The 26,254-nt window shown below is 41.8% G+C and overlaps 1 protein-coding gene across 6 annotated transcripts in view; it reads left to right on the top strand.

Moving 5' to 3' along the window:
- The window catches only part of LOC136885417 (gastrula zinc finger protein XlCGF46.1), a 293,140-nt gene that overhangs the window by 110,241 nt on the left and 156,645 nt on the right, over positions 1 to 26,254 (top strand). For all 6 annotated transcript variants that reach the window (XM_068230325.1, XM_068230328.1, XM_067157941.2 and 3 more), the window contains one exon: positions 7,348 to 7,430. In XM_068230325.1, the coding sequence (XP_068086426.1) occupies positions 7,348 to 7,430 (83 nt within the window). The remainder of the gene's footprint in view (positions 1 to 7,347; positions 7,431 to 26,254) is intronic.

Consider the following 26,254-nt stretch of genomic DNA (forward strand, 5'->3'; position numbering starts at 1 on the left):
ATTCTTTACGTGCCAGTGAAGCTAGTGTACGTTTGTTTCCAGTAATGTTTCCAGACTCTGAAACAACTTCGAAAGTTCAACTGCACAGAACAAAAGTTGCGTATAGAATCATTCATGGTTTAGCTCTCTATTTCCATAAAAAAGTTCTTGAGTAAGTGCACACATTTCTCCGTTGGGTTTGACGAATCACTGAATAAAGTTTCTCAGATGGACCAAATGGATCTTGTAGTTCATAGTTTCAATCGTGATACTAATGAAATATGCACTTCTTATTTTGATTCCATGTTTCTTGGTCACTCTACCTCCTCAAATTTGTTAAATGGTTTTTTTGCAAGGACAGCAAGAACTCTATCTAAAAAAAAACTTATAAATTTCAATGGATGGTTCCTTCAGAATTTTGGTAATTTATTAAATGATAATCTAGATGCTCCTATTTTGTTGAATATTGGATCTTGTGGCTTCCATACTGTGCACAATTCATATAAAATGGCAGTAAAAGAAATCCTAAAAGTTTCAGACAGATCTTCCATTTGCCTCACTCCTTTATGAATCTTTTATTAATGATAAGTCATGACAAGGTTTGTTAAGTCTGAGTTACTGCAGTCTTCAGAAAATGTCCTAAAAGGAATTTAGACAGTAAAGAAAATCTTCTGCCCGCATCTAAAATTGACATAGGTTCTGCTGCTAAAGCAGCACTTCATGGCACTCCTGGATTAAATGACAGAGAAATGTTAGCGTTTCACACAGATTGTCTAAGAGGAATAGTAGCTTTATGCCAGAAGTTACTGGAAAGGTCTCCGCTGGCATATCATAGTCGTCGTCTGCAGTTTCCAGCTGTTGGCTGGGTCTGCTCACCGCTAGCATATAAACTGACTAAATGAATTTCTTGTTTCGCTCTAAGTGTAGCCAAGTAGCCTGTAAGCAGTAGGCTGCTAAAGATAGCTTTAAATGCCTTTGTTGAAAACAAATGGATCTCGGGTAATGAAGCCGATCATGTACAAAGGGGGTTCACTTCTGTTTGTGAGAATGATACTTCGAAAGAAGTGAATTCTTTGACTTCTAAAGACGAGAGGTTAGATCACTTTTGGCTTCGCACCGTTTTTCCAACAGTAAAGTGGGCTTCATTTCTCAAAATGGAAATGCTTCACTTGAACGTGGTTTTCCTTTTAATAAAGAAATTATAGTCGATGACATGCTACAAGTATCCCTTGTAGCACAAAGAATAATATATGATGCTATCTCAAACCCTGGTGGAATTGAAAAGGTCTCCATTAATAAGAACATGCTCCATGCTGCAAGGAGTGCTCATGATTTGTATGTTCAAAATCTAAAGGAGAAACGTGAAGCATTGGAAGTAGAAGATTCTTTGCAAAAAAAAAAAAAGAAAAAAAATATTAATAAGAGAAAGGCCGCTTTGTTGCTCAAAGAATTAGAAGAAAAGAAGCGGAGGGTGATGGCAGAAACTCGACAGTCGTTGGTGGCTAAGAAGAAATTTCTTCGCTGAAGCAGTAATGGTAGTACATTTTAAAAAAACTTCTTAATTAGACTAAATTAAACTTCCAAGTTTTGAAATTTAATATGCACATTAATTGCTTTTTAAAAAATGTATTTTAATATTACTGATACTTCCTTTATAATTTTGTTTTTTTGTCATTTTGTGTCAGGGAAAAAACTGGTTTTTATGTCTGGAAAACAGGGAAATGTCAGGGAATTTTAAAATCTGGATTTGGTGGACACCCTGTATAACAGACTGCTAACATTGGCGAGAAGTAGCTGGGGTATTAGATAATTTTCTTCTTTAGCATGCCATTCTTCTAGTTCATAAATTTTCTGCTTCTACTGGTATGTAACACACTGGTGCATCATAGTATTCCAGCTATTGGATCCCTACTCTGAGGCACTGATTGGAATGAGTAGTGTGAACACTTAACGGAATAATGGCAGAGGAGTCTTCAGGGCAATCTGTGACCTGGTCATTCCAGCTCTGGAACTTTGGTCTGTTAGATGGCAGCATAGTACTGTCCATTAAAAGTGTAAAAATGTGCGGCCTTTCATTTGATCAAGTTTTTCATATGATACTAATGATATTGCATTAATGCTTTGACGGCCCGTACTTATAGACATGATGCTGTATAGGCTTTTGGGCATATGCCATGTCAAGAAAATGAGGTGAAATTGTTAACGTTTTGCAGAAAACTGTGCTCTGCGTTCTCAGAAGAAATCTCGACTGACCACAAAAAAGGCTTCTTAAACAAGGACACTTTAAAATTTGCATGTTATAATAGAAGTGGAAATGGTATGTTCATTCGTCACCAGATGGCCCCCAGGGCATAGCACAACACTAGCGTTCGAAGCAGAAGCTGACCGAACCATCACAATCAGACTAAGCGGTTGGCATAACATGTTTTGCCTAACATATGACATAGACAGGTGTAGGATATAGACACAAACCATGAATGAAACTTCTGGCGACGAGGAATGTACGAATTTGGAAAACATGTCATTCGAACCACTTAGTCTGATTGTGATGGTTCGGTCAGCTTCCGCTTCAAACGCTAGCGTTGTGCCACGTCCTGGGTGCCATCTGGTGGCGAATGAACATCCCATTTCCACTTCTATTATAATTTCCAAATTTCAAATTGTCATTGTTAAAGAAGCCTTTCTTGTGGTCAGTCAAGATTTCTTCTGAGGATGCAGAGCACAGTTTTCTGCGAAATGTTAAGAGTTTCACCTTATTTCTTGACACGGCATAAGCCCAAAAGCCTATACAGCATCATGTCGATATTAATGATTTTAATCACAACATTCCTACTGATGTCATTGTAATGACCTATGTTGATTTCAGTTGTGAGGATGTAAAAAGGCAAGTGGAGTGTGTCTGCCACTACAGTGAAAATTCCCTAATCCTTTCTTCATGTTTGAAAAGGTGTATGGTGACTTCCCCATCATCTTTCTGGAGTAACGTTAAGTGCTGTGCAACTTAATACAGTTCTACCCACGGCATGTACAGAACTTAACTTAGAATTCTGTATACAATGTAGAATTCCGTAGCGAAGCAGGGGTAAATCAGCTAGTATACCATATAAATTGTGATTTACTATTGAGAATGAATTATGTAAAGCATGTAAACAAACGTCTTTTACAAATTAAAGATGAATACCCAAAACACAGGAAGAAATTAACTTTTAGCATGCTGACAGTAGAACACTAGGGCAATGAAACAAGTTACAGCACAAGTCTCGATTGCCAGTGCAACCACAAGAAAGCCTAAAGACCATCCGAGTGCGAAATCATGCCAACTACTTATGGTAGGTCCCAAAGCACCAGAGAGAACTGGAAGCGTTGGAAATCTGGGCAGATCACGGTCAGAAGGATTTCAATATAAGGTGGATCTTACACAATATGAGGAATAGAACAATTACCTGACAGAAAATCACACCATACATTTAGAAATAAAATAAATTAAGTAAAAATTAAGAATTTATAGTGGTGATAAACAAGGAATAACGTTTCAAAAAAGGGAAGTTAGCACCAGATTAAATAAATCATGTTCTTGGTAAAAGAAAGTTCATGTATAGACTGAATCATATTTAAACTCTTACTGACTTTAAGTTACGTGGTAAATTGCCTTGGTTATGAATACTAATTGCAAATGATAACTCTTATACTTCAGCTCATTTTAATATCAAGGGTTATGAATTTCATGTTGTTGGTCCGTACTGAACTGAGAATATTCAGTACTGAATAGGTGGAAACCTTTACTGTGTTACTATTCATATGTCATTTTAATATACATCTTATAAATTACCTTGGTGCTGGGATGATGGTGGCAGTGGGGAAGTGCATGTGAGAGAGCTCCGTAAACCATCTACCTAATCAGCAAGTATAACTACAGTGTGTATTAAATAACACTCATTGATATGATACATTCATTGATAATGTCTGTAATGTTTGTGAAAAAGTTGATTTCTTCATTCGAAGAAAAGTTTAATGACATCCAAGCTCGGTTTGAGAAGGCAAGGTGCACTGCCAACAGCATTGCTACCGACCCTAGTGGTGTTTCCCTAGACGCACTCACCCTTGAGTTCCAGTCTTTCCGAGATTCTGTCTCCGAGGAGCTCAATGAGGTGAAGTCTGAACTATCTGCATTGCATAACCAGATCTACAGACATGACGACCCATTTGACGAAGCAGAGCAGTACGGCAAGGGAAACTCCCTAATGCTCCACAGGCTGGCAGAAGCTCCGAACTAGGACGTCTATGATAAAGTGTTTGGTGTTGCAAAATCCTACCTGGGGATAGACTTACCATTGGACAATTTAGTTCAGTTTCACAGGATTGGGAAACCAATGAGAACAACAACTGAGGTAGTGACAGGAGGGAAAATGCCCATTATAATTAAGTTCATGTGATATCACGAACGTGACCATATCTGGCGTGCAAAGAAATCGCTTAAGGTACCCGGTATGCTGATAACAGAATTGCTTACAGGGACAAAGGACATACTAATCACCGTGCGAGGCCACTTCAGTCAGAAATCTTTATGGACTCTTGATGAACAAATCATTATTCTATGCTCTGATGGGAAAATATTGCAAGTGACCACACGAGTTGACCTTAGCAAGGTTATTCAAGCAACTAGGGGGTAAAACACTGTAGTGAAATAATGACAATGTGGATTTGTTTAAGTTTCTATTATAGTGTTTTATTGAGTGGATGAAAAGCTGGTGCGACATCGCAGTAGTTTCGAACATAAGAAGCATGTATTTTGCTTTGTGTGATGAGTACTGTTTTAACCACTGGCAGCTGTGGACCTACTGTTCCTGTACCCCTAGAGACAGGAGACACCCCGCAGCCAGAGCTCTTTAGTGAAATTATTTCCGGCCAACTCACGATAATTAAATTGCATTTGCTTAAATTCTCAATCCCTACCTGCTCACCATAAGGAGCTAACAGCTCTCCTAGAAAACAGTAATGTACACGTAGCTTGTGTTAGTGAGAGCTGGTTACGTGCAACTATGCCTAGTAGAATGGTTCACATGCTGGGCTATAATATTTACAGGTATGACCGAAAGGATAAAAGGTGGAGGAGTAGCCTTGTACTGTAGAGATGATATTAACCCCTCACGCCAGGAATAAAATTCTCTAGCCAGAGCCTACTGGCGGTAATTAAATGGTCAAGCAGCAGCTATGTTACAGTAGTTCAAATTAACGTTTATATCTCGACAATGTGTGCATATAAATAACCCAAATCTTGAGGAATTACACATCACAATAGGCACTTTGTTACAAAAAATTTTAACTCACCTAAAAGTTGGCTTCAGTGTGATATACTTTGAAACTCCCATTTACACAGAGCCCAATGTCACATTTTTTGCACCAGAATGGTGTTTCCTTCCATTTTCCAGTTTTTTGCATACACACCACACACCTTTTGTAAGGTTTAGCTTTCTTTTCTGTGGGAGGGAGCCTTTCAATGAAATGTCGATGAGTAAATCTCTGTGGAGGAGTTGTTTTGGAAGGTCTACCAGGTTTACGGTAATCTGCAGTCTTTCCATGGATTTTAACGAGTTCCTGCACTAACTGAATTCTGTAATCGAGGTGACTGACCTTTTTCACATTCTGGGATGAATTGTAGATGATAAGGAAATTGTGACTTGCTGTGTTCAATAGTCGTCTGAAAAGTTCTACGTACCATTTTATGCAACGCTTCCCCTCTATGAGGTAGGGCTACAGTTTCTGATCTTTGAGATCACCCCCCCCCCCCATAAATTTATTTTATTGTGTGATGCCAGTGCATTTCTTTATTTCCTCGCCCCGTTTCTCTGAGGTTTTCATCGAGGCATTGTGAAATGTATAAATGAAAGGAACCTGTTTCTTGTCAGCCATTTCAGAACAATGACACCCTGTGAATGATAGGCTAAAAGTGTACCTTTCTTAATTTGTGTTCTTTTATTTCCTTTGGAACATCTTTCTTGTTGAGCCTAAGGGTACCGGCTACATTGATGCAATTCCTCTTCAATATAAGACACAAATCTGGAGAATTATAGCAATTGTCCATCCAAAGAATGTGTCCAATACTGGAGAGAGGTTCTAGCATTTTTACTACTAGTCTTGTTGTCTTCTGTGATTCAGTGGACACAAAATCAGTTTGTATATCTGTTGTGACACCTGTGTATATAATGAATTGCCACAAGTACCCCGTGGACGATTCACATACCTCATAGGACTTTATTCCAAATTTGGCAGCCTATAGAGGGATGTATGTTTTTTATCCCAAGTCTGCCCTTACATAAAATCAGTGATTCATCTAAGCAAATATTTTCATTCATGTTGTACAGTGAAGAGTATTTTTTGTTTAGGTGTGTCATGAGAGGAGTTAAACAACTTTTTGTTGCTTTCATAGTTTTAAAGTTGTGAATTATCAACAAAATGTAAAAATCTAGTTATCAGTTCAAACCTGTCCTGTGCACATTACGTTGTAGAATACAGGCGTGTCAAGAACAGGATTTTTACTAAAATATGATTTTATGGAAGTTTTCTGAATAATTCCCATGAGCATCTGTAATCCAAAATAAACATACAGTTCATCACTATCCACATTTTTCCAGTCATGAACTCTGAACCGTGGTGTCAGGTTATCATTCTTTGAATTCAAAATGTCATTGGCATAGTTATTTGTCTCGTCCATAATTGTACACAATATCTCATTTTCGAAAAATAATTTAAATGCTTCTGAAATGCACTGTACCTGGTTTACAGCTCTACTTGTTCCAGTATGAATCATCCACTTTGTCCCATTTCCAGTCTTCTTGTGTACATTGACAATAGTGTCAATGTTCTTCTAAACATCCTACAATTTGTTCAGAGGTGAGATTATATGACGTACTCGGACCTGCCATGCTTTCACTTCAAAGAACAACAGTTGGCAATGTGAAACCAAGTTATAAAATGTTCCAGAAGCCGGGACTACAACTAGATCCTTGTGGGCAACCCCTTTTCAGGATCTTTGAAGAAACTGTTGATCCGACTTGAAGTTTAACTTTACGATTTTGGAAATACGATTGTATTGATTTATTGTATTTTTGGGACAGAGCTTCTTTTTCAACTGAGTTAGAACTTTTGGCCACCAGGCATTATTGAATGCACTGGAGATATCCAGTGATAGGTTGTCTCTCTTTCTCTGTTTATACTATCATGTGTGCCTTTTCATGCTCCTTTCTCATTTATGGCACTTTTGTTGATTTCTATTTTTCATATTGGCAGAGAAAATAATGGTGTTTGTATTTTGCCTTCGTCCTTGTGCTTTTTACTTCTTAATTTACTTCCCATATTTCTTACTTACAGCCTTTTGCCGAAGTTAAAAATGAAATAATCATAGAAGAACATACGAATATTCAAATGGTCTCATGTTTTGAGGAAGACAACATGTAAGTACGGCTCAAATTACTTAGATTTTACTTTCCCAACCCTGAAAATACAGAGTTTGTTGTTTTCACATTCACTCACTCTGTATGCCTCCAGATCCCGACACTGCAGGTTCAATCCTGACGCAGTTTCTTATAGGGCTGAAGAATGTTCATAGGACACTTCATGTTGTTTGTTCTCAGCAAGTAAATGATCTGTTGCGTTTGCCCAATGTAATTCATTAAAACTCAGCTGTTGATGCCAAAGAAACGTGTAGTTTTGATCTGCCACCTAGCATTTAAATTGACAAGCAGTCAGCCAGATGGACTGGCTTGCTCTGCAGTAGGCTTTAAATCTCTGTGAACTACCGTAGCTATTTTTGTCAATTTAATCCTTGTTTCTTCTTCTATCATGCTCTATTTCATGTTTAATTTCTTAAGAAACTAGAGGATAGATTTGGGTGTGCATTTATAAGGAAGTTTAAGAATGTATTCAATGTTTTTCTGGATATAGTTGTTGAAGAAATGTATGCAAAAATATCTGAGGTAGAACAGTTAATTTTTAAAGCAGATTAGTTTATAATGCTTGTAGAAAACCATAAAGATTTATTTATTGTCTCACTTTCACTTCATCATTTAGCATCATATTTTCATCATCGGATGCAACTATTTCCTCCAAAGAATTCTCCATTTTCTCTGAATTATTAAACATTTTGTGTCACTAGTATAACTGACATGCACAACGGGGATAAGTTACAAGCTATGACCAACCATAAAAATGTCACAGTAAGCAATATAAAGGAAACTCAATAAAGAAACAGAAACTAAGGGTAGAATCCCAACAAAAACAAAGCACAAGTAGTTAGTTACCTTAAGTCCCATCAAAATATGAGCTGGAACCTGTAGACTCAACCAAAAGAAAAAGATGATAAAGCTGTATGATTTTCCCCAAAATATCTGATTGAAAAGTGGTTATTGAACTTCCACAATTTACCACTTTTGCAAACCAAATTTAAACACAGTCATACAAAGTTTGGAGTTGAATAGTTAATTGGTTGCAAAGTTATAGACAAATCCCTTTATATTTTAAGTAGAAAATGCTCCTTGTGGCACAATTTTAACATTTTGGGCTGTAATTTGGCAGACTTGTCAAATATACACACATATATAAGAAAAACTCCTTGTTGTGCAGTCAGGTGTGTTGAGGTTTGAATGCACAAGCAAATGACACCTACCGGACAGACTAGTAATAAAGTGGAGTTTTACGCTTGAAGATTCTTTTTTGTTGTGTATGTTGTTGTAATAAAGTGTTGTAAGAAAGACATAGTTATCATTTGCATTTTACAACTCAACAGATTGGTGCCGAAAACTCGCTCACGGTTCAAATTACGTATCACTGCGTCACGGGACGACGTTCTTTGAACATTCTTAGACGAAGATACCCAGCTGAAAGTGAAGTGCAGATTACATTAAATAAGAAACGGGACTTCACAACACAAGACGCCAGCCAGCAATATCTGACACACACTTGACGAGTACAGTATTTATTCATTCTGAGAAATATATCAAGAATGGTTTTCTTTAACACAGCCTGCTAGCAAAGGAATTCGCAAGTACTGCATGGATTGAGTCGAAATTACTGGGGGCATGCACTAATGATTGTCTCATTGTGCACGGGTAGCCATTTTGAATAGCTATAGGAACACCATCTGCCGCCTTCCAGGTGTCTCCACGATTAAGTACGTGACTAGTGCTGCCATCTGTCAGCATCTACTGGAGTCAGAACAGTGCACACTCCGCCATCTTTACGACTTTACCATACTACAGCGCCATAGAACTAACCTACCCCATCCCTCAGTCACATACCGACCTCGAAGAGCAATAAATTACCTTCCATTACTTTCCATTCACAATGACTGACAATGAACAGCAGCGAGCAACTCAGCACAGTAATGCTGCACGCTTCTCCACGTTTTTAAAAGGCTGTAACGACTCTACAGACAGTGAGATTCAACACATCCATGATCGTCTTCAAGATACATGACTCTACACATGACCTGTTACAAGACCAAGATATTATGGAGCAGACGCATGCACTTGTGAAGAATATATAGATACTTTGAAGCGCGCTATTCAGAAGGCTAATAACCTTCTCGCAAAGAAGAAAGCACAAAGTAGCGTGTCTTCTACACCCTGTTCGGAGACTTGGTCCACGTGCTGGGAGCAGTTCCAGTCCTCGGTCGACAAGAACCCGTCAAAATCCGACGTAAACAAGCACGTGTTGCTGCGAGGGGAGACAAAGCAACTCGTAAATGGCATCGCAGTGCGCGCATATACCTACGAACAGACGAAGACAGTACTGGTAGCACACTACAGAGACAAGAACAGAACAATCTAGGCCCGTCTGGACTTCCTGGGTAATTTAAATCCCGCTTTCTCGGAGACCCCTGAGGAACTAAATATGACATACGTGGAATACCACCGAAGAGTTCAAGCCCTCATGATCCTAGGGGAAGATGTAAACCTATATGGTCGCGTGCTGGTACCAAAAATCCTAAGAGCATTTCCAGCTGATATGTGTAGACGTTGGTTGATCCACGCCAAACGCGAAAATATCCCAGAAGGTCATTTGATGACATTAATGGGATATCTCAATGAGGAGGCAGAAGCAGCACTAAAATCTCAGAAGGTACGAGGAGAATTTATCACGCCACCTCCATCACCATACACACCAACAGCGGCTACTCTTCAAGTTACTACGGGAGCAGAAAAATCTAAGACGAGAAGAAAGGCGACAAGGCGCAAGAATATAAAGAAACAGCTAAGCTTCAGGACAGAATAGACAAGCTAAAACTTTCCAAAAGATGTTTTCTCTGCCTAAATAGAAGCCACAGCGTTCGCCAGTGCTGCAAGAAAGGGAATGTTTCTTGCGCAAAATGTAAGCAACTTCATCACATATCAGTCTGTAACGCAAACTCTCAAACCACGTCTGTCAGTAAAATGGATGTTACCATATCAAACTGCTCGTGTTTGGATCACAGGACCGACGGGAATATCTAAACTAACAAGATGTCTGCTGGACGCCGGAAGCCAGTCCAGCTTTACAGCCAAGTCTTTGGTGGATGCTCTTCAACTACACGTGACTGGTAGTCGAGAACTTGCAGTGACAACCTTCGAAGCGACATCGAGCATTACCCAGCCACGCCGACTTATCCAGTTTGACATGATTGTATTTTCAACGAAGACAACTGTAACACTCACGGCCTTCGGAAGTCAGAATACCTATTCCTCTCACCCAAGTGTCCCTCAGGATTTTCTGGAACCTGTTACTGGCAGATCCGTAAATTGACAACGAAGAACCACCTATTGAAATACTCATTGGCGTGGACCATTATTGGAAAATTGTAAAACTGGAACAGTCTATGTCAATCACGCCTTCCCTCGTTCTGCTACCCACAGTCTTCGGTTGGGTACTAACGGCAAACCGGTCTGGAGCTTCAGTAAATCAGGTTACGATGCACCACGTCTCAGTCACTAATACTGAGATATCTGAAGAAACCATGCGAAGATTCTGGGATCTGGAAACAATTGGCATTCACGATACACTAGACAGGACACTGAACAATACGGATGCTGCTATCCTTCATAAATTTCATGAGACCCACCGGATCCTAGACGGAAGAAGAGTTGTATCACTTCCAAGAAAAATGACATCGTCTTGTCTGATAACCTGTCAACAGCTGAGAGAAGATTTCAGAGCCTTGAGAAACGAATGGATCAAGATGCGGACTTCCAAACTATGTACCACACGCATATGTTGGACTACATAGAGAGGGGACAAGTAGAAATATCTCCGACGTATGACACTCCCGGAAACGTCTTCTATCTACCACATCACGCTGTGAAGAAGCAAAAGAGAGAGGGCATAAAATGGTGTATCGTGTTCGATGCCTCTTCTCATGAACGAGACCAACCAGCATTAAATGATGCCCTAGAGATGGGACCAAATCTGCTGCCTGTAATCCTAGCGACGTTGCTCAGTTTTCGAATGCGTCCAAGTGCCATTGTCTGCGATGGAAGTCTAGCCATTCTACAGCTATCCCTAGATGAAAGCAACAGAGATTTCACAAGATTTCTGTGATACCGGTCCAAACTACCACTGATGGCATGTACCAGATCACTCGATTACCGTTTGGACTAACGTGCAGCCCATTCCTTTTTCCGCTACTCTACGAGAACTGGTTACACTGCATCAGGAGAAATATCCCACTGCAGCAGCACTCCTGGATGGTTGTATCTTTATGGACGACTTCACAGGGAGCGTCGATAATGCTAACTTTTCCGCCGTCGTCTATTATGAACACACAGGTCTACTTCGACACATCAAACTTCCATTGTTGAAATGGTTTACAAATTCAGAACCACTGAGAGCCATCTGGAGAGCAGAAGGTCGAGAGGTGAAATCGGAAACACGAGTCCTTGGTGTTAACTGGAATACGGAATCCGACTACCTCTTCGCAACTCCAGAGGATACGACCGCCAAATTTCTTGACCAGCCAGCAACTAAACGCCACCTTCTGCAAGTTACTGCCAGAATTTACGACCCTTTGGGCCTGTTTCCCCCGTCCTAATCACTGGAAAGATCCTCTTCCAAGACACTTGGTGCAAGGGACTGCATTGGGATGAAATTCTCCCAACTGCCCTAAGCCAGAGGTGGCAAGCTTGGACATCTAACCTGCCGTATTTGTGTTCCATCCGCATTCCAAGATCGATTGGTATATCTAAATCTAACGGCGATTTATCCGTACACATGTTCATTGATGCTTCCGAAAGGGCATATGGTGCTGCGCTGTACATTTGCATGACTACCAGAATCACTTCCTCCGTCACGCTGGCTTGCAGTAAATACCGATTGTCGTCCCTGAAGAAAGTCACACTTCCCAGACTGGAATTGCTTGCAGCCTTGCTTGGATCCTATCTTCTTCACTACTTTTGCCAACAGACTGCAATTGAGTCCTCTTGTGCCACCTTATGGAGTGAGTAAACCGTCGCATTAGGATCGATCCGCAACAATCCAAATCGCTGAAAGACCTTTGTCTGCAACCGCGTGAGAGATTCAGACGCATACCGTGTCCAGGGATTGCAGACACTGCCCCGGGATCGACAGTCCTGCTGATTGCCTCTCGAGAGGAATTACAGAAGATCTAGCTTCGAGGGATTCATGTGGGCAAGCTTCCTGGCTTGCTGAACATCAAACTCCTGGCCCCGTTATGTCACTGTCCCGGACATGATCCTGCTATGAGAAAAGAAGACGTCTCAAGTCCTAGTAGCCACAGCTCCAGAACCATTGCTCACTGCGTCACGTTTCAGTTCGAACTGGAAGTTATTACACGTTACTGCAAGGGTCCTACGTTTTGTTACATGAATAAAGAAAAAACAAAAGGGCAGCGGAAATTATTTAACTGCCCAAGATTTCGAAACTGCCAGGATGTATTGGATACGTCAGGTTCAAGAGGAATGCTTCACTGCTGAACTGGTAGCCTTGAAGAAAAATCTTCAGTTGCCAAAATCATCCAAGATTTTGCGATTCAATCCCTCCTTACAACATGGTATTATTCGTCTTGGTGGCCGACCACAATTTTCAGACTTGACAAATGCTGAGAGACACCCAGTGCTTTTGGATGGATCACACACTTTTACGCACCTGCTAATTCGGCAGACCCATATCAGACTCCATCACTTGGGCGTACGCACAATACTCACTGAACTTCGCAATGAATTTTGGATTCTACAAGCCCGCCAAATCATCAAAAAGGTGTTGCACGGATGCCTGCCGTGCAAAATATCCCACAAGTAAAGGTGAAAGGTGTGAGGAAGTAGAAGCCCCATTGCCTTTAGATCGCGTCCGTCCTATTCAACCATTTTCTGTGACCGGAATAGACTTCGCAGGCCCACTCTATGTCAAGTCAGAGAACACGACCAAGAAGGTTTACATCATTCTGTTCACGTGTGCAACCGTGAGAGCTGTACACCTGGAACTCTCAACGGAGTTAACTACCGACAAATACTTATGGCATTTTAACGGTTCGTAGGACGACGAGGTGTCCCACACACTATATACACCGACAATGTCCAAACATTCCAAGTAGCGAACAGAGAACTTCAACTCTCAGACGTGCTCAGCAGTCCGAAGACTCGTGAATACATGGCACATCTCGATGTGACGTGGAAGTTTGGTGGCTTGGTGGGGAGGATGGTGAGAGAGAATGATTAGCTCCACTAAGAGCTGCCTTAGAAAAGTTCTAGGTCGCTCACAGGTCGATGAAGAGGTTCTCCGTAGAGTTCTAATCAGCATTGAAGCCACCCTGAATTCACGTCCCATTGTTCAAGACGAAAGTAACTCTGAAGTATTAACACCCTCACATTTCCTCAACGGCGAGAAACTCACGACCATTTCCAGTTGGAGCTGAGCCAGTAAATAAGAAAGACCTTACAAGGGAATTTCGCACGAAGATGAAAATGGTTGAAGACTTTTGGCGAAGGTGGAAAGAGGAATACCTCCTTCAGCTGCGGATCTACCATGTGGTCAAGTAACCAACCTGTAAACATCCGAGACTTTGAGTAGGTGATGTTGCCCTCTTACAAGAAGACGTCCTGCCTAGCCATATGTGGAAGAAAGGCCGAGTCGACGGCCGAGTGAGGACAGCCGACCAGTGGAACTGGTGCTTCCTCTTGAAATCGACCAGGGTGGGGAGGATGTTGAGGTTTGAATGTACAAGCAAATGACACCTACCGGACAGGGTAGTAACTAACTGGTGTTTTAGCTTATAGATTCTTTTTTTGTTTTGTATGTTGTAGTGTTGTAAGAAAGACCTAGTTATCACTTGCACGTGACAACTCAGAAAGGTGTGAATTAATGGAAATTGATCGAATAGAAAAAGTCTACTTTGTTGCCGTGAACTCCAGACTCCGCGACCGCGAGCATCACTTCGGACCGCTTCTCGTCCAGTTCGTTGTCGTCTTGCACGACTACATTGTTGACCTCTATCTCGAGAGAGCGCACTTCGTTTTCCGACTTTAACTGCTCGCTCTTCCGTTCACTTAAGTCTGTTTTCAGTGGGTGCGGGTTAGATCTCCATTCAGATCTCAGTTCACTAACGAGTTCGTCATAGCTAGTTAAATTTTATTTTCAAGTTAATTAAATTTACTTAGAAAAATCTGGAGCTGTTCAGAATTCATTTCTGCCGACTACAAAATACGCTACCAGATACTTGATTCTGAAATCGGTATTAATGCAAGCGGTTATCCACTAGTTTATCACATTCGTCCATTCCACTTCTGATGCCAGTTGTAACGAGTTGTCGCGGTAGTAAGATAAATTAACACTGGGCTGGTGGCTTCTTTACTAAGATTTATTAACTAAGCACTAAAACTACACAGAACTAATGAGCACATAACTCACACAGTTCGCACTCTCTCTCTCATTTGTTTTAACACTACAGATTATTCTTACAAGCTAAACAGTAACTTCACAAAGTCAAAAATCACATGTACTTGCACCCTAGGGCAGGCAGTGTGCACTGTATTTCAAACGCAGCTGCATATTACATACTTCGCGCTTGCCTACACAAGGTCCCACGTCGCACAGCTTCACGGTCCCTCTTTTCCCATCAGTCCACGCTGTAGCACACTGGTCCAACAGTCACGGCTCTTCACAGCACTGGCAGTCAGTCACTGACTGAGCTCACGAATGACTCACTGAGTCCACACATTTGACTCACTACAGCAGCTGACCTACACCAATTAACTCAACCCCGTAGGTACCGGGCGAGTTTGCCGTGCGGTTAGGAGCGCACAGCTGTGAGCTTGAATCCGGGAGATACTGGGTTTAAATCCCACTGTCAGCAGCCCTGAAGATGGTTTTCCGTGGTTTCCCATTTTCACACCAGGCAAATGCTGGGACTGTACCTTAATTAAGGCCAGGGCCGCTTCCTGCCCATTCCTTAGCCTTTCCTATCCCATCGTCGCCATAGGACCTATCTGTGTCGGTGCGACTTAAAGCAAATAGCAAAAAAATGTATGTCGCGCCTGTCTTAAATACCTGGGCCCACGCCATGTGGATTCTTCCAGGAGGGATATACCTCCCAGAGTCTTCCCGAAGGTGAATAATCTCCGCGCGCCGTCCAGATTTTTCCATAATGCCGGGGGCCTCAGTGAGCGAGCAGGACGATCCAGATAGCAGTGGCGGGGTGCTGACCAATTCGCAAGCGGCTATCCTCCGCCTGGTGATGGGCGTGTGGTTCTTGTGCTACTTCCTGTCATGAATCATGATGGGAGAGCGAGGTTAATCAAACAGCAATTCCTTTCTTCACTTATGGAAACAATACTGGGTATACATAAACAAATGAACACATACAAACAGGCTTCGTTCACAGAGTAAAGAAGATAAATTAGGCAAGATTCCCAACATCCTCCCCACCCTGGTGAATTTCTAGAGGGATGGCTTGTTGTATCGGTCGGCTAGTTGTGGAACCAGCTGGCTGACGCAGGATGACTGTTCTTACCCGTCCGTCTCTTCCTTGGAGAAGTTCCTTGATGCAAGCTCTTCTACACATCAACCTGGGCAGCACGTCGTCTTGTAACTAAACAGTATCCTCTACTCGGAGTTTCGGATGTCCAATACGAGGACACCTAACCTCGTGGTATTTTCACATTTGGAGGAGGTACTCTTTCCTCCAACGGCGCCAGAGATCATCCGTGAATTTCATTATCATATGGAATGCCTTATTTATGTCCTTCCTTGTTTCTGGCTCCGGACCTGTTGGAAGAATACCAATATAATGGTCCGTTATTGGACATTATAAATTTTCCAGCTAACTCATTCCTGGTTGCCTGCGTTTCGCCCTCGTATGCTAAGTTAGGCTCGTCAGTTGGGACTTAGCACACCACCCAAGACGCAAGGCTAGTGCATACCGTGGAGGCCACTGCATAGGCTACTTGAAGCCACCAGCAGTGCCAATGCACTATGAGAGCTATGTCTCATTTTCAAAAATTGATGCCTGCCTGGCCATCAAATGATGTAGATGTTGATTCCCATAGGGAACCTAAAATATTTGTCCCGAATGAGTAAATTTATAATACCAATATAATGGTCCGTTATTGGACATTATAAATTTTCCAGCTAACTCATTCCTGGTTGCCTGCGTTTCGCCCTCGTGTGCTAAGTTAGGCTCGTCAGTTGGGACTTAGCACACCACCCAAGACGCAAGGCTAGTGCATACCGTGGAGGCCACTGCATAGGCTACTTGAAGCCACCAGCAGTGCCAATGCACTATGAGAGCTATATCTCATTTTCAAAAATTGATGCCTGCCTGGCCATCAAATGATGTAGATGTTGATTCCCATAGGGAACCTAAAATATTTGTCCCGAATGAGTAAATTTATAATACCAATATAATGGTCCGTTATTGGACATTATAAATTTTCCAGCTAACTCATTCCTGGTTGCCTGGTAGCCTATGCAGTGGCCTCCACGGTATGCACTAGCCTTGCGTCTTGGGTGGTGTGCTAAGTCCCAACTGACGAGCCTAACTTAGCACACGAGGGCGAAACGCAGGCAACCAGGAATGAGTTAGCTGGAAAATTTATAATGTCCAATAACGGACCATTATATTGGTATTATAAATTTACTCATTCGGGACAAATATTTTAGGTTCCCTATGGGAATCAACATCTACATCATTTGATGGCCAGGCAGGCATCAATTTTTGAAAATGAGACATAGCTCTCATAGTGCATTGGCACTGCTGGTGGCTTCAAGTAGCCTATGCAGTGGTCTCCACGGTATGCACTAGCCTTGCGTCTTGGGTGGTGTGCTAAGTCCCAACTGACGCACGTAACTTAGCACACGAGGGCGAAACGCAGGCAACCAGGAATGAGTTAGCTGGAAAATTTATAATGACCAATAACGGACCATTATATTGGTATTATAAATTTACTCATTCGGGACAAATATTTTAGGTTCCCTATGGGAATCAACATCTACATCATTTGATGGCCAGGCAGGCATCAATTTTTGAAAATGAGACATAGCTCTCATAGTGCATTGGCACTGCTGGTGGCTTCAAGTAGCCTATGCAGTGGCCTCCACGGTATGCACTAGCCTTGCGTCTTGGGTGGTGTGCTAAGTCCCAACTGACGAGCCCAACTTAGCACACGAGGGCGAAACGCAGGCAACCAGGAATGAGTTAGCTGGAAAATTTATAATGTCCAATAACGGACCATTATATTGGTATTATAAATTTACTCATTCGGGACAAATATTTTAGGTTCCCTATGGGAATCAACATCTACATCACCTGTTGGAAGAGTCGTAGTCTTTTATTTACTGAGGAAATGGCATGGTGTTAAGGCTCCGTAGCTTTCTCCGTCACTCACTATGGGGCGTGAGTTTAGGGCGGATTCGATGTTCACTAAGACTGTATTTAAAACCTCTTTGTCTACTCATGCACAGCCTAGCACCTTTCTGAGGCAGCGTTTGGTGGAACCTATCATCCTCCCCTCCAATCCGCCCGTGGTGTTATGAATTTCCAGGTGACAGCGTGATGGGCAAAGTAATGATGTACCTTGGGATCTTCAATTGTAGTGAGGAGCTCCATCAGTTCTCTATTAGCCGCGTGGAAAGTTTGTGTGTTATCTGTGTACAGGGTGTGTGGTAACCCACGGTGACCCACGAACCGTTGAAGAGCCATCAGAAATCTATCAGTTGACATATCTGTTGCTAGCTCCAGATGTACAGCGCCATAGTAGCGCAATTGAATAGTACGATATACGATGATTTCATGATCTGATAGCAGACATTGATGCTGAAGGCGCCAGCGAAGTTGATTCCTGTAACTGAGAAAGGTCGCACAAGTCGGATGCGATCCAGAGGTAAGGGAGTTTCTACCTCCTGAAGTGAAACGGTGTGAGATATTTTGCACGGAAGACATGTGTGCATGACGTTCTTGATTGTTTGCCGAGCTCGCAGAATCCAGAATTCACTGTGAAGTTCTGCTAGAGTGACCCGAACTCCCAGATGGTGAAGTCTTACGTGCGTTGTGTGGAATGATGACGGACGTCTAGGAGTACTGGGTGTTTTTCTGTCAAGACAAGTCGGTGAATTGCAGTCTTCCTCCAAGTCGAATAAGATCATTCTTTAAAACGGGGTGGTAGCGTGCTATTGGAGATGATGAGAGAAGGGGAACATTCTTCCGAAGCGCTGTCAATTCGCTGATGAAGCATTCGTCTTGGACCTTTCGAATCCAGTAGTTTCGAACAACATCCATTTCCGCAGCTGTCATAGCGTGGGATGTTCTTTTCGTCTTTTTTGCTGCATTTATGAAGCGAAAGACCCAAGCCTTGACGCAAAGTACTTTCCAGTAGGAACTGAACCGTTCAGCATTCACAAGTGGTTCCCTCACTGTTATTGCTAGAACTTGTGGGGGTGATTTATTTTCTTCTGGTAGTGGCATGTTGCAGTCGCTGATGTCATGAGGCCAGGGAGATCGTTCCTGAATCAGCCAATCTGGTCTAAGCAACCATCGGCTTGAACTCATCGAGTGGTTCCCGGACAGTGTCTCCATTCACTAGGAGTCACCCTATTGCACACAAACGTCTTCGATGTGCTGGGATCATTTCTTACCAAACCAAGTGTCACCGTTGAGTCACCCCATAAGACTGCTTTGGTAACGTCGAAATCAGTCGCATTACAGAAGTAGTTCAGAAGACGTGAACCAATCAGTGCGTCGAGTAGTTTCAATGTAGGAAGTGTGATTTTCTTCACAGGAGCAACCCTAGTCTTGCTGCAGGCTAATCGTATCGGGCATGAGTTCTCAGTCGTAGTTCGCACATAGAGAACAGCTCCGTAGGCCCTTTCGGACGTGTCACAAAACACGTGAATTTCGGACTGTTTTTGTCTTTTGGATATGCCAATCCATCTCGATACATGCAACGCCGTTTTGCGATCGAGGACTGCCATCGTTGCACGAGATCTTCCTAGGTGATCCCTCTGAGCCAAATGTCTTGAAAGAGATTTTTAGTGATGACGGAGACTGGAGTGAACAAACCAAGAGGATCGTAAAATTTGGATGTCACACGGAGTTCCAGGTTTTTCTAAGAGGACCTCGTGTTATATCACACTGATCAGTAATGATGTAGTATTCCATGGTATTCCAGGCCACTCCTAAAACACTTGTCTCTGACATAAAGTCCTGCCCTTCACTTTCCATATATCTCGAAGAGATAAAAAAAATCGTGGCCCATTTCGAGAGAGGAATCTTGATGTTCTTCAGTAGAGTAATGAGTTCGTAGTAAAGCGTAATGATTTCGTTGTCGTCTTCTTCACTAGCTGTTTTTTTTTTTTCTAGTTGCTTTACGTCGCACCGACACAGATAGGTCTTATGGTGACGATGGGACAGGGAAGGGCTGGGTGTGGGAGGGAAGCGGTCGTGGCCTTAATTAAGGTACAGCCCCAGCATTTGCCTGGTGTGAAAATGGGAAACCATGGAAAACCATTTTCAGGGCTGCCGACGGTGGGGTTCGAACCTACTATCTCCCGAACGCTGGATACCGGCCGCACTTAAGCGACTGCGGCTATCGATCTCAGTTTCACTAGCTGAAAAATCATCCATAAGGGCGACTTCTCCATTACTGTGGATGCGTTTGGATACCTGTCTCATTTCAGTGCTGCTACCTTTCGTAGAGTGGCTGATAATTAAAATGTGCTACCAGTTAGTCCAAACAGAAGGCGTGTAAACCGATATGAAATGATGTCGTTCATCGTGACGTGTTTCCTTCGTTATTCAGCTCCACTGGGTACCAAAGAAATCTAGTCAAATTTCTGCCATCGTCGTGAAGATTCAACTCTAGGAATGGCTGACATCCGTCGCAAACGATTGCTTTAGCATGCGACCGGAAACGCAGCAAAGTGGCCAGTATCTCAGGTTGTAGGTTTCGTCCCATTTCTAAGGCGTCATTGAGGGATAGATAACTCTTTTCATGTGAGGAAGCGTCAGATGCGATTCTGAATTTAGTGCTACCTTTCTCATCTTTCTTAACCGCATGATGGGGTAAATAAAATATATCTTTACTTGTGTCGTCGGCAGGAACAATTTCTACTTGCGCTTTCGAAATATAATTAAGCATCAATTGTTGATAAATAATCTTAAATTGTTCATTTGTTTGCATCTTCTTCTCGAGGCTATAGAAGCATCTCTCTGCATTGATTGATTGTTAGAGAGTAGGACGTCTTTCTTTCTGGGAAGTTTTACAACGCTTCTGCCATCTTCAATCCTATAAGATTCATTGAATACTTGAAGAATGGTACTGTCTTTAGTTGTAAGTACACGTTCTTGATTTTCTGTGATACCGATGGCCTCCAGTTACCAGAATGTTCCTAGGGTATCATCTGATACATGAGAAGGTGTATTCGTCGTTATTTCGTTGCAGAGAGAGATGTGTTGGACTGTAATTTGGTTGACTGTAGTGTTTGATCTATTCCCGCTGAAGACCCATCCAAATATCGTTGGGAGGAGGACTAAGTATGACATTCTTCTGTCTTCACGACCTTCCAATAATGGTCTGCGCCGATGAGAATTTCGATGGGAAGCTCACATGAACCGTCCTTCTGGTCGGCTAGTCTCAATTTACCTACTGATGCCAGTGAATTCATGTCGTGTGGTACTGCTGGATGGAGTCGGTACATATTAATGTTTTCAAAGGCCAAGAGTTTGAGGTTGGCGTTAGTAGAAAATCCGGTAATATCAAATTTTATCTGTCGTCTGGAACTTATGATGGAAGAAGATGTCTCGAATCAAGGCACCACAAGATTTCTTTTGTCAGTAAACTTAAGGTGGTGTAAATCAACCAAGGATGTGTTGATGAAACTAAACTGGCTTCCGGCGTCTAGAATGCATGAAGTAAGTTTACGTTTCCCAGTTGGTCCCGTTATCCATACTCGAGCGGTCTGAAGAAATGTGAAGTTTGGAGTGTAGACTTCAATTTTACCCACGGAATGAGGCAGAGTTTCTCCGTCGTCCCAGATGGAAACAAGGGTTTTTTTCTTACATTTTGTGAACTTTGCCTTGTCTCGTTTAACACATTGTCGTGCACTCTCTCCGCGATTAAGACATAGAAAACATTTGTTCGTAGCCTTCTGTTTCTCAGTTCTCTCCTTGAAGTTCACTTATAATCATGGCACCGCTATTCTCACAGAACATGCAGTATGAATATGGTGGCCGTTTGTTGATAGATTTGGACTTACTTGCCTTAGCGTTAATATTGAAATTGGCTGCTGTCGGTAAGCAAACAGTAGTTACAGAAAAATTCCCTCATGTCTTTTGAGTGGTCAAGGCAGTCTGAACCTCGTCATTAAGAAATTCCATTGGTCGTGAAATGTTGCTCTTCTTGGATTCTGGTCTTTTGGCGTGAAGCAAACGTCGGCAAAGGTCGTCGGGGAAGGCACGGAGGATTTTCGGAGCTAACATTCTTCCATACGCATCCACGTTTTCTACTAGCGAGGCGAGGGCTTGAACTCTTCGGTGAAATTCTATAAATGTGGAATTGAGGATATCAGGGTTGTCTGAAATTGTGGGCTGAATGTGTTCGAGATAACCTAAGTGAGACTGAATTATTCTGTCTTTGTCTCCATAATATGATCGAAGAATTCTTTTAGTTTATTCATACGTTTCCGGCGTGACGGATGTTCCGTCAACCAAACGTTTCGGTTCACCATCCAATTATACCCGTAGAAAGACGTGTTTCTTGATAGTAGATACTGTCGGGTTTTTGTCTACCGAAGCCTAGAATTGTGGCCATGCTTTGATGTTCCCCGTAAACGGTTTTAACCTGATAGTCGGCAATTTAACTTCAGGCGCGGCTGTGAATGAAGCTGACTGTGGACCTAAATCCCATGTATCAGTGAAGTTATTAGCTGCTAAGTGTTTATTAGTCTTGCGGTTTGCACGCTGGGTACTTTCTATGTGTAATGAATGTCACTGTCCAAAAGCGTTAAATTCTTAAAACTTTCCTACAGTCGATCCAAATTGGTGAGGAATCGTTAAAACGTTGAGTAGAGCGCTTTCGTTTCAGTTTGTCCAGCTGCGTAGGTTGAGCCGTAATATGAATGATAGAATGCAATATGTTTGGATATTAGATTCAAAGTTTACTGCTCATTGATATTTGACAGGGCGACCGAAGTACAAGTAGTCCCTCGATTGTCCGATAGATAGCGCCACGTGTCCTCTTAGCTTCTACCAGATGACCTCTTTGGAGATCCGTTAACAAAATGGCTGCATGCAGTTCCGATGCAATCTAACCCTATACCTAATCGTCTTCTAATTCTACAGCTACTTCAGACATTCAAGATATAACGCAAAATCATCTACAAAGTGTTCAAAATAAAATTTAGTATTAGCTGGGAACTTTTCTCTCTTTTGTTGCTGAACGTGACGCGTTGCTGTTTACAAACGTTTTAGCTCCTCGAAGTTGAAATGTGTTCAACACAACGCGAAACATTTAGCGACGTTAATATCCTGACTTCCCGCGTTTTCGGCACAGAAAATGTCGTGAGTCATGATGGGCGAGCGAAGTTAATGCAACTCCCCCTTACGGAGACAAACAAATGAATACAAACACGGCAAGCTCCCCAACACTTCCCGTGGTGCAGCGGCTCACCATGTCACAGTATTATCCTCACTTATGGGGACGGAAATTATAAGTGAAGCTGGGGTGCTTACATTGAGGGGTGTAAAAGAGTTTTTGATACAACCATTCACAATGTAGGGCGGAGGTTTCTGATTTATTTTTGAAGGCGCGCTTTACTGATGCAACTTCTTCATTGTGTAATTTCTCAAGGTCTATCAGTCCATGACCATCATCAGTACGTGGCAGAGTTAGTCTTTCAGTGGCTGATTTTCGATGATGCATGTGGTGTTTTGTCATTGTTTTGTAGGTTGTTGAACTCAGTAAGTGTGAAAGTGGGTTCAGAGCAAGACAAAACCATAGCAGACCGAGGGAGTCCCTTTGGAAAATGCCTCTTGTAATTGGTATGCTGTCAGTTATCATACATTCTTCTCCATTGTGTTGTCCAAGTCTCATTGCAATTGCTAGGAATGTCACAATTGTAGGAATACTGTAAGAACCTCAACAAGCCAGGAATGTGGCACTGAGTCAAATGCCTTTCTGTAATCTATGAAAGAAATATGCAAATTTCAGCTTTTTCCATGGTTATACTATCAGTTATTAGTTGTTCTTTACAGTCATTTGCCCTTTTGTTCCTCAGCGATGATATTATTGTTCCTGTAATGCTTCTCATTCTATTTGCTAAAAGTGATGTTTTAATCTTGTATAGGGTTGGTAGGCATGTGATTGGCTGGTAGTTAGCTGGATTTGCTGTGTTGTTATTTTTAGATTTTAGGTACATGATTCCTGTAATGAGCAAGTGTGGGAGAGTACCTGGTTTACTGATAGAAATTGTATTAGTAGGTAAGTAATCTGTGCACACTAATGAATTTCTTTTAGTAGTAATTGAGTATGTGGTCTTTTCCTGGTATCTTCCAGTTGTGTGAATTGTTCATCGCTGTTACAGTTTCCTCTAATATGGCATCTGCTCGGGTCATGCTTTCAGTAGTCCCATCTTTTTTCTTGATAGTTTGAAGCCTCTACATTATGTTGTATGGGTGCAGTGCATATAGTTGACCTGTGTTCTCTTGTGCTCTTCGCAGTTGTTATGCTGCCCGCTAGGTGTCTCAGATGTCCTAAGTTTGTTGTAAGATAGTTTCTCATTCCCATTAAAAAGAGATCTTTGTGCCTATCTTTTCATTGCAAGGGCAGTTAGTTTTTGCTTCATTGTGTCCAGATGTTTGGTAATGAGAGAGTTTCTTTAGTTGAGTCGTTTCTCTTTACGCGATGACTGTTGGTGTATTAAGTAAGTCTTCAACTCCTGATTGGAGTCGGTGCTGCCATGTTGCTTCTGTAGGTATTCTGTTCATTGATCTGTTTGCAGACCTCACTTTTCCCCCATTTGCCCTGATTGCCGCCACTGTAGCACAGTAGATTGCAGTATGTACCAGGAGGAATGTCGGATGTGTTTCTAAATATGTTGGTACAATATTTGTACTCAGCTTTTCAATTAATTGTGTGAATTTTGTGGTTTGCTTTTGTCTGGGTATTATAGGTCTGAGTGTGATATCTGTACCTTCAAACTCAGTAAGTGGTCTTTGGAATTCATATTCTGATTCAATTTGCCATTCATTTTCTGCATTCTGTTGGTCTTCGGTTTCTTGGAGATTTTGTGGGACCCTGATGTCTCTCCGTTTCATGTTCACTTGAAGTTTTCATGGAACCCATTAGCTCAGCTCCAATTTCCTGTTGAATTTTACTGGGAACTGTTTCTGGTATAATGTTCGTCACGACAATTGCGCGTCTTTGATCTGCTTTTCATTTTGATAGGTGTGTATTTGTATATTGTACGTTGAAAACCGTGTATAGGTTCTGTTAATAATCTGTCATGTTTTTTTCCAGCCTAGTAACCCTATAGTAAGCCCTCATTATAAATTCATTGAGAGAATTTTCCCATTTCTTTCGAGTACAGACTTTTCGCACTTTGGTGGTTACATCTCATGCAAAACAACTTCAGGATTCCTCCCGGTAGGAGGCCGTCTGCTCACCATCGTACCACCACTGTCCTGCATTCTGTCACTTCTTGCGGTGGTTCCAAGAGTGCCCTAGCGAACCCCAGACAGCGGCTGTTGTCTGAGGTTATCATTATCCCCATAAAACTGGGCAACGTTTTATACCTACCACCAGGTTTGAATGAAATGTAGATTATGTATCTTATGCAATATCATATGAAGAGTGCAGGTTGCCCTTAGCTCTCTTAGTTGAGTCATTAGTAAAAAAATGCATAATCTGTGACCTAGACAACATCATGGAGAGAGTACAGAGTTCCCATCTTCTTCGTGATTTGTATGAGATTGATTGCAAATTGAAATAAGATATCAGACACTTAGGACAAGGTTGTAAACAAATAAATCTTTTTGGTATTATCTATGGACAATTACAGTCGAAACAAGATGGTTCCCACTTGCGGTATAAAATTGATAAATGTGATCCCGAAATCGATTTTGAAAATTATGGATCCACCAGACAACACTAACACATAATTGTCATACAAAACAATGTCAGAATCACTTCCCTAAAAACACAAATGGAGCGTAATTCTTCCAAATTAGTCTGTGTTTTGCGCACCAATTCTACACAAGAAATTATTGCATGGATTTTATTATTATTCTTGTAAAGGAAGGTACACCCGCCCTGTTCATGTAAATGAACCGCCTTGGAGAGTTCCACCTTCAATATAAAACTTGCAACAACTTTTGCAAGGAATTTGAACTTCTGTGAACAGGTGTCTGTACTACAAACTGTGTTATGCCCCCTGGTGTGAAGATGGACTATTAAAATTGTTGGGTATTTTTTTATTTTTAGGTTTACTACACTGAGTTGGTTATTCTTTGTTTTTGGTATGTTAAAGTTGTCAATACTTCGATCTCTCCTCGCCAACTTAAAATGTTGGCCAATAGAAAATTTTGTCTATTTTTCAGCCAATTACATTTATGTTGTAATTATTTAAGTACCCAACGGAAATTGCGGGTGTGTCGGGCCTTAGCCCAGAGCTCTCTAGAACCTTCCTCTCGGGTATAAAAGCTGGCACGTTTTCGACCAGACTGTCTTATTCTTCGCTCCCGTCTAGTGTGTGTGTGTTTACAAAGGAGGTGAGAAGTTCATCAGCTCAAGGTGATGGCAGTCCT

The sequence above is a fragment of the Anabrus simplex genome, chromosome 14 (genome assembly GCF_040414725.1).
Source record: "Anabrus simplex isolate iqAnaSimp1 chromosome 14, ASM4041472v1, whole genome shotgun sequence".
Classification (NCBI taxonomy): domain Eukaryota; kingdom Metazoa; phylum Arthropoda; class Insecta; order Orthoptera; family Tettigoniidae; genus Anabrus; species Anabrus simplex.